At 44.4% G+C, this 8,901-nt stretch overlaps 1 protein-coding gene and 1 pseudogene across 2 annotated transcripts; one reads left to right on the top strand and one right to left on the bottom strand.

Moving 5' to 3' along the window:
- Positions 1-6: 6 nt before the first annotated feature.
- LOC123189232 (uncharacterized) lies at positions 7-4,876 on the top strand. Of its 2 annotated transcripts, none has more exons than XM_044601600.1 (3): positions 7-80; positions 958-4,106; positions 4,261-4,876. In XM_044601600.1, the coding sequence occupies exons 2-3, from the start codon at positions 981-983 to the stop codon at positions 4,414-4,416; spliced, it is 3,282 nt and encodes a 1,093-aa protein (XP_044457535.1). In that variant the 5' UTR covers positions 7-80; positions 958-980; the 3' UTR covers positions 4,417-4,876. The 2 variants fall into 2 exon arrangements, 1 of the variants encoding a protein (XP_044457535.1); XR_006495656.1 differs by lacking the exon at positions 7-80 and having other exon boundaries at positions 138-4,106; positions 4,261-4,468; positions 4,562-4,876.
- Positions 4,877-5,213: 337 nt separating this feature from the next.
- Positions 5,214-8,205, bottom strand: LOC123189231 (uncharacterized; annotated as a pseudogene).
- Positions 8,206-8,901: the final 696 nt, after the last annotated feature.

The raw sequence follows: 8,901 nt of genomic DNA, 5'->3' as shown, positions 1-8,901 counted from the left end.
TTGGTGCGCCACCGAGCGAAGCTGCTGGTCGCCCCCTTGCAAGCGCAGGCGTGCGGCTGTCTGTACGTGTGTAGTATTAGGTATAATTTCTATTTTTTTTTTCTTTTGTATATATGCGCAGAATTGAATCCTCAAACTGACGCATTTTATCACCAGTTTCATGTTTAGAACAGAAGATGAAGAAATGTTACCATGTTTTGATGTCTTGAAGGTGTTGGTTCAGTGATTAACTATCTCACTTGATGTTGTGGGACGAGCAGATGAACCAAACCATCGATTTTTTACTCTTTTATATCCCTGTATTAACTCTTGTAGTTTTCGTCTAACTTATTCGATCGTTAAACATTGAGTTTAACTTCTACATTTATTGTGCAACCGGGCCATATGTTTCTATGCTTTCACAAGAGATATTTTTTGGATAGTTATAACTTACAAGCACTTAGTTTCTGGCCCGGGGTTTGCCCACCATACCCTGTTCAGTTGATTCTCCTCTCCTTCTAGATTGTTTAAGGACCAATTTCTATGTTTCTGGCTTATAGTATCTTCGTTTAGCATAAACATATACTTGAAAATATATTATTTTATATGCATTATTTTGTATTTATTGTGTATATATATAGCCGCAGCTCGTGTCACCATTTTCTGTGAAATGGTGAATCTGCATTTCTGTCTCTGCATAACATGTATCAGGTCACCAAATTGCTTTAGGGACACTGTTGGAAGCATCTCGGATTTGGTCTATGGCTAGCATCTAGCATGGACGTTTTAATGCAGTGCGTTTGCAAGCCAGGGCTACATCTATGTTACTATGTTAGGCCAGTTACATTGTAGCGTGAATTAAGTCAGCATGTGATATTTTTTCTCTCGAATGGATTTCTATTTCGAATGGTCAGCATATGATGTTATAAGCACTTTTCTTGTTCATTCTCATCACGCCATTTTATTCACAACCTGCAGGAGTTTCTTGTGTGTCTAAGGGAATGTCTGCCTCAGAAAACCAGGCTGCTGAAATCAACAACGAAACTGATGACAGGAAGGGAGACCGTCCATGGAACATCATACGTATACGTTTACCACCGAGGAAGAAGTTGCCTGACGCCTCCCTCACCCTGAGCAAGAAAGTACCTAGGATTAACAAAACCGGAAGTAAGGAAGTACCTGAAATGAGTACCGACAGCCCAGGAAAGAATCTGATAACTACTCCAGTACTGGGTGAGGCAAGCAGCCATTCCCCAAGAATGGGACTGTGTAATGAGGGCAGTAGCAACACCCTGAGCAAGACACTGTCTGCTAAACCTGAGAGTGATACCTCAGGCAACAAACAACCAGATGAGGCAACTTACAGCACCCTGAGCAAGAACCTAAAAGTCGATGATAAAGAGCAAGGAAGTGATGCAAACTGTTATGCGGCTAAACAGGGACCGTATGAAGAGGCCAACAACAATATCTTAAGCACGATACTTCCTCTACCAGGCAAGAATCTGATAACTTCTCCAGTACAGGGTGAGGCAAGCAGCCACTCCCCAAGAATGGGACTGTGTAATGAGGGCAGTAGGAACACCCTGAGCAAGACACTGTCTGCTGAATCTGAGAGCGATACCTCAGGCCATAAACACCCGGATGAGGCAACTTACAGCACCCTGAGCAAGAACCTAAGAGTTGATGATGAAGAGCAAGCAAGCGATGCAAACTGTTATGCTGTTGAACATGGACCATGTGAAGAGGCCAACAACAATATCTTGAGCATGATACTTCCTCTACCACTTCAGGAATTACCTGAAAATCATATAGACAACAGCCCAAGCAAGAACGATATAACCCCCGGAATGCAGAATGATGAGGAACATAACAACTCCCCAAGAAGGAAACTGCAATATGATACTGACAACAAAGAAGATGAAGAGGGTAACAACAGAAGCTGGAACCTCACAATCACCGCTGGGAAGTATGAGGATGTTGTTGAAGAAGCTCACCACCACATTCCCACCAAGAAGGTTGAAAACAATTCCCCAAGCAATTCACCAACTGATCCAGCCAAACAAATTTCCCCACACAAGAGGCTGCCTACCTCTTCAGTACAGGCTACTGGTACCAGCCGGAACACCCCGGGAATGAAGCTTTCTGCTTCCGTTTGCCAGGCTGTGGAGCAAAATACCAATGCTGCGAACACGGAGGTCACAAAGGAGTTTCAAGAGTTTGAGGAGAAGATCAAGCGAACTGTATTTCTTGTCAATCTTGACAACCTCTCTCACCAAGCTACAGAGGTTAAGAGCAACCCAAGCAGGACCCTATCAACCACTGCTATGGAGTGTGAGATGTTTGAAAATGCTAACCACACCATTCCTAGCAAGAAGCTTTCTGATGTGGCAAGAAACAAGGCCCCAAGCAATAGATCAACTGATCCAGCTAAGAAAAGAACCCCACGCAAGAAGCCACGCACCTCTGCATTACAGACTACTGATACCAGCCAGAATGCATTTGGAATGAAGCTTCCCATTTCTGATGGCCAGGCTGTTAATCAAAGTAAGAGTGCTGCAGATTTGGATTCCATAAAACAGTATCCTGAGGACAACAAATTGATTACTGACAACCAAGGCAAGAATCTGATGACCACTCCAGCACATGGTGAGGCAAGCAGCCACTCCCCAAGAGTGGGACACTGTAATGGGGCCAATAGCAACACCTTTAGCAAGACACGGTCCGCTGAGTCTGAGAGCGATACCTCAGGCAACAAACTACCGGATGAGGCAAATGACAATATCCTGAGCATGAACCTAAGAGTCACTGCTGAAGAGCAAGGAAGTGATCCAAGCAGTTACGCTGCTCAACATGGACTGTGTGAAGAGGTGAACAACATCTCGAGCATGATGCTTCATCTTCAACTTCAGGAATTGCCTAAAGATCATATTGACAACAGCCCAAGCAAGAGCCTTACAACAACTAGAAAGCAGGGTGAGGAGGAACATAGCAACTCCCCAAGAAAGAAACTGCTCTACAATACTGACAATAAAGTAGCAGATGAAGAGGGTAACAACCCAAGCTGGAATCAAACGATCACCGCTGTGAAGTCTAAGGAGGTGTTTGAAGAAGCTAATCATCCCATTCCCAGCAAGATGCTGTCTGGTGAGGCTAAAAACAATGGCCCAAGCAATAGACCAACTTATCGAGCTAACAAAAATGCCCCACACAAGAGTTTGTGTACCTCTTCAGTACAAGCTACTGGTACCAGCGGGAAGACCCCTGGAATGAAGCTTTCTGCTTATGTTGACCAGGCTGTGGAGCAAAGTACCAGTGCTGCAAACATGGAGGTCATAAAGGAGCATCAAGAGTTGGAGGAGAAGATGAAGGAAACTGTATATCTTGACAACCTCTCTCACAAGGCTACAGAGGTTAAGAGCAACCCAAGCAGGACCCTGTCAACCACTGCTATAAAATCTGATGTGTTGGAAAATGCTAACCACACCATTCCCACCAAGAAGCTGTCTGATGTGGCTAGAAACAAGGCCCCAAGCAAAAGATCAACTGACCCAGCTAAGAAAATCACCCCACGCAAGAAGCCGCGCAGCTCTGCAGTGCAGGCTACCGGCACCAGCCAGAATACATCTGTAATGAAGCTTTCTACTTCTGATGGCCAGGCTGCTAATCAAAGTAAGAGTACTGCAGAGTTGGAAGCCATAAAACAGTATCAGGAGTTCGAGGAGAAGGTCAAACGAACTGTATACCTTGACAACTTGTCTCACCAGGCTACAGAGGCAGTCATAAAAACAGCTTTGAGTCAATTTTGTAGTATCAGAAAGGTTAGTTTTGTTGTGAACTACACCATTCCCTACAATATTCCTCAATCTGCATTAGTAGAGATGGAAACTGAGAAGGATGCTGAAGTTGTGGTCAGTATGCTGCATGACTTCCCTTTTATGATCTCTGGAATTCCAAGGCCTGTTAGGGCGAAGCATGCTACAGCTGAGATGTTCAATGATCGCCCCCGGAGACCTGGGAGTAAGTTAAAATTTCGCTGGGTGGGCCACAGAGATCCTGATTATGAGATTCTAAAAAAATCGAAGATACTCTCCAGGAGACATGAGGTGGAGAACTTTGCACTAATTGAGGTAAAATCCATTTTTTAGACCCTCAGGTCTGAAATTCAATGGCAATCATCTTTCACATGTGTGTTCCTGTTCTGTGCTTTATTCGTGGATTACTTAGTAATTAGTGGATTTATGCAAGCATTCTCTGACGCTTATTGTTTTTCGGACCTTGTAGCATGAACTAGATGAGGAGAAATCGCTAGCAGAGCAGCAGCAGGAGAATCTGAACTGCAATCGCAAGATGTTGGAGACCATGGACAGCGTCATTCTGTCTGGCATGACAAACTACATATCTAAAATTTATAGCGTCAATTGGAACGATGTGTTCTGAAAATGGCTGAATATTAACGGTGCTCTTTAAGCACAGCGTTGGTACTAATCTCGTAAGTGCCTGTACCATCTGGTTGAAGTGTGATCTAACCTCCGAATCTGAGAGTTGGATGGTTGGACTGTGACCGTTTTATTTTGTGAAACAGATGGCATCGATGTCGCATACTTGAACATGGAGGACCTAGGGTCTGTGGAACTTGACCTCAGGAAGTAGTCAATTTATTGACATTGTAAAGTTTATGTTCATGCTCAACGTCATTTGGAGTATTATAATCCTTATGATCATGTTACAGCGACAAATCTCCATTTTAAGGGCTTCTTAGGAGATTTTCAAAAGGTATTTTAGATAGGGTTGCAAGCCGCAGCCCACTTCCAGTTTTTGAGTGTCGATGTCCAAGACATATGAGGAGTTTAGTGCTTCAAGTTCATTGCCACAAAAGGAAAAAGTTCATTTTGTATTAGCTCATCACGTTTTGCAATTTGCAGGCCTGGCGCACTAATTTTAGGCTAGTTCAATCCTTACAAAATTTTCAATAAGAGCCTTTTGTATTGTAGGGCCGTGGCTTGAATTAGTAACTTAAATATCCTGGAAAATTATCCTGTCTTTCTCTGGATGTGTCAGCATAGCAGGGATAGTCCCAACTTGCTAGTTCAACTGATTGCATACCTAGCGTTCCGTTGAAAACTCTGGTTAGCGTTCAAGTGATTGCATACTACTACCATATAAACCCACGTGTTCCATTGAAAACTCTGGTTAGTGTTTTGCGAGAAGTGAGGATTAAAACATAAGAATTGCTACATGTAAATGGCCTTCGCCGATCCAACACAAGGTTGGGTCGAAGCTAGTTTTAAATCTGGGGCTTTACACCAACCTCTCAAGCCAATCCAACATTGCAGACAAATTTATGATACACTTCCTTTTCACGAGTCCGAGGCATGTACCTATGTAAAAAAAGAGTCCGAGGCAATGTACCTAATACAAACTGTGAAGCCTTCTCACCTATAGGCTATACATGAGGTCCTTAAGATGCTCTAAGATGTTGGTTAAAGGAGAAAACATGAAAATAAGAGAAAAATAATGAGATCCTTTTCTATGTGTCGCTTCAAACGATTAGTATGCCGGACAAGAAGAGAAGCAGCGTCACCCATCATCAAGGTCAAAATCATCGTCGGATGCGCACTCGAGATATGAACCAATCGACTTGCGGAAGATGATGAAAGACTTGTCATCCTGCGAAAAAAGAATGCAGTATTTTGCAGGAAGAGGTGTTTCAAGCCATGGAACAAAAAGAATTGGCTGGTCAGTCAGCTTTAGGCGTGACGGGGTAGCTAAAAATGAAGTCTAAGAAATGCAAGCAGTTGTGAATTTTGCCACACCTGCTTCATCCTTTTCGGTGATGGTTTGGCATTTGTTATCTTCTCTGAGAAGGTGTCACCAAGTTCAGACAATGTAGCCGTCTCCTCCCCTGTTTCAAGGATTTGAGTGTAAGAACAGCATATTTCCGTCCGAGAGAAATGATGGATCCTCTAGTCACTTACTCTGATATTGATACTGCTCAAGCAGTTTCTTTTTCTCAACTTCTACTTGTGAGAATAGGTCTGCGTAACAGGACATTTAACAAGTCAAATAAGAGCCAAATATTTTTGCAGAATCAGTAAGATCTGAACGTCTTGTATGGGAGCATCATCCAAATAATGCCCGAGTCGCTGACAAGCAGCAGCCAAGCAATGCGTATTTAGAAATAACACATGAATACAAGTGTCATGTAGATTCTGTTTGCATCAAAACCAGGTATAGTTCATTCCTCAATATATTTTTCCAAAGATAAGAATCACAGTTCATACGTACTGGCTGATTAGACCAAATGACATCACATGGCACAACGCCCTAAAATCCTAGATAAATCTGGATAGAAGCACATGATATACTTGTGAAAATGACAACCAGCTCTTATTTGCCATACCTTTGAAGGTTTGTAAGTGTGCATCATTTTCTTCACAGAACATTTCATATGTTTCCTGAAGCTTAGTGTACTCTTCGTTCAATGAACTTTCACACTGCTAATAGTGCAAATCACATGCCATAATTCAATCTTAGGCAAATCAGTAAGTTAGTCGACAATCCGAAAGAACTCTAAACTGAATACCTCTTTCGAAGTGCCTGACAATACTTTCAGCAAGTTCTGCCTGCACATGCAAATATAACAGTTACACTGCGTTCTAAATAAAAACGAACAAGTTTTCTGTCGGACAAAAATGGTTTCAGGCGTAATTGTACATGCAGGTATTGTTTCACAGTTCACAAGCAAGTGGATTACCTTTCCTTCTCAAACTTGGACTTGGTATCTTCAAGCATAGTCTGAATATTGGCTGCAACACTGTCAGGTTGAGAAAAGTAAAGGAATAAACGGTGTAAGGAAAAGGTAAAAGAATAATGATCAGCAACATTATGCTCTTCAAACTTCACAGTACAGTCAATGGAGTCCCTTTAGACCACATGTTATAATTTTTGGCTGCTTTTTCTCCCCGATGCCTGTGTAAATAATTCTTTGTACAATTTTCCAAAAGCATATCTAGATGTGCCATAAGTATTGCACATCTAAGTCCTATGTCATTAATTTTACGCGGAGATTCGTGTGGGTATTTTTTTTTCCTTTTCCTTCTTCTTTTTATGCTTGATTGAGTCACTTAGATGTGGAATAACTAGGGTCCTTGTAATAGTTCTGAAAAGTTTATAGAAATGTTCAGGCCAGCCGTAGTTCTGAAAATCAACTCACCCGAACAAAGCCACGCCATGACATACAAAACATGAATCCGGGAACCCATCAAATTAATATGCCCATTTTCCTCACACCACCCACAGTGCATATCGCTCCGCATAATATGCAAAAACTGACAGGTACCACCAAACGAACCTAGTTCCTGCATTAATCACATATAATCAGCCGACTGAACACATTGCAGGATTGCATACGTGCAACGTTTATTTGTTGCACATCCCTCCCAGTGACCATGAACTGTAAGTCTCTCCGAACAAATGGGCGAGCACGAAATGCATCAGAAGAAGCCGCCAGGGTAGCATATACGCATATCCCAATTTTTTTGCACGCTAGCACATACCGCGATAAGAGTAAATTCAGAGGTTCAACCGAAAGGATATTGTTCTCCGCACCTGGCGATGATCTGCTCGCACATCTTCTGGCGATCCTTGTTGGCCCACCCTTGATCAACCGCAGCAGGCACGCGATCTGCCTCAAGTCACTGCGCCCGCCACAAAAGGAGCCATCACGGAATTAAACCGAGAAGGAATTAGAAATGTGAACCACCGAATCGAAGAGGAAAAGCTCGAAATCAGATGCGCGGCACCTGACGAAATCGCCGTCGGATTCCGAGCCGGAGCTGGAGCCGGAGTCCGAGCCGGAGCCGGGATCCACGGGGTGGCGCGGCCTCTTCAACGACCGCAGAGCCTCTTCACCCGGGGACATCCTCCTTCCGCCGCCGGGACTCGCCGCAGACCGCATCGCTAGTCGACAAGCGTAGCGCAACGAACTTCAAAAAAAAAAAAAGACAAGCGTAGCGCAACGCAATTCGAATTTGGCAGGGGAGCGAGAGGGTAGTGATGTACTGCTGGCGAAATTTTGGTGGTCCACTGCCACTTAAACTGTTCATATGTTGTCACCGGCTTCTTAACATGTGTATGAGTTAGGGCCGACCCAAGCAGACGGTGTATTTATTCGTTTTTTGTTCGTTTGGGTCGGCCGTCTGTCCAGTTTTACATTCGGGTTGACGTGTTGGGAAAATTTCATACCCGCATTCAACTTTTAAATAGAAAAGGCCCGCGGCTGATCATGCCAGCGGCCATGTCTCATGCCCGCATCATACCGGCGCCGGTATACAATGTCGGCTTCAGAAAATATCACCGCAGTTCATACTGGCGCACTCGCCAGCCGGCCGGCGCACATGCCAACACACAAAAAAAAGGGTGGGACTTGAGTTCGACCACGCCATCGCGGCTCCCGTGGTCATGCCGGCACCTGCCGGCACACAAAAAAGATGGCCCTCGCCGCCATAGATCACTCGTCGTCGAACTTGAGCATGTCGGCCTGCATCTTCTCGAACCACGACCTCTTCCTTGGCGACACGGTGTTGAGATCCATCTTCATGATCTCCACCTCAGCCATCATGCTCGCAAGAGCCACTTCTTTCGCCTTGGTCTTGGCGTTGGCGGCCTCGATCTCTAGCATCTTGGCTTGCTTCTCCGCCTCGAGCTCGAACATCTTGGCTTGCTTCTCGGCGTCAAGATCAAGCCTCCTCCTTTGGATCTCCATGAAAGCATCCATTTGCTCCGCCTTGAAACGTCGGCGCTCCTCCTCCCTTGAGTCCTTCTTATTCATCATGCCTTCCACGCTTGCGATCAAGGCGTTGGTGGCCGCATCTCGCTTGTTCTCCTTCTTGGAGTTGGTCTTCCCCCGCGGCCGTGCCGACT

Source organism: Triticum aestivum, chromosome 2A, assembly GCF_018294505.1.
Source record: "Triticum aestivum cultivar Chinese Spring chromosome 2A, IWGSC CS RefSeq v2.1, whole genome shotgun sequence".
Taxonomy (NCBI): Eukaryota; Viridiplantae; Streptophyta; class Magnoliopsida; order Poales; family Poaceae; genus Triticum; species Triticum aestivum.
This window is presented reverse-complemented; position numbering and strand designations above follow the sequence as displayed.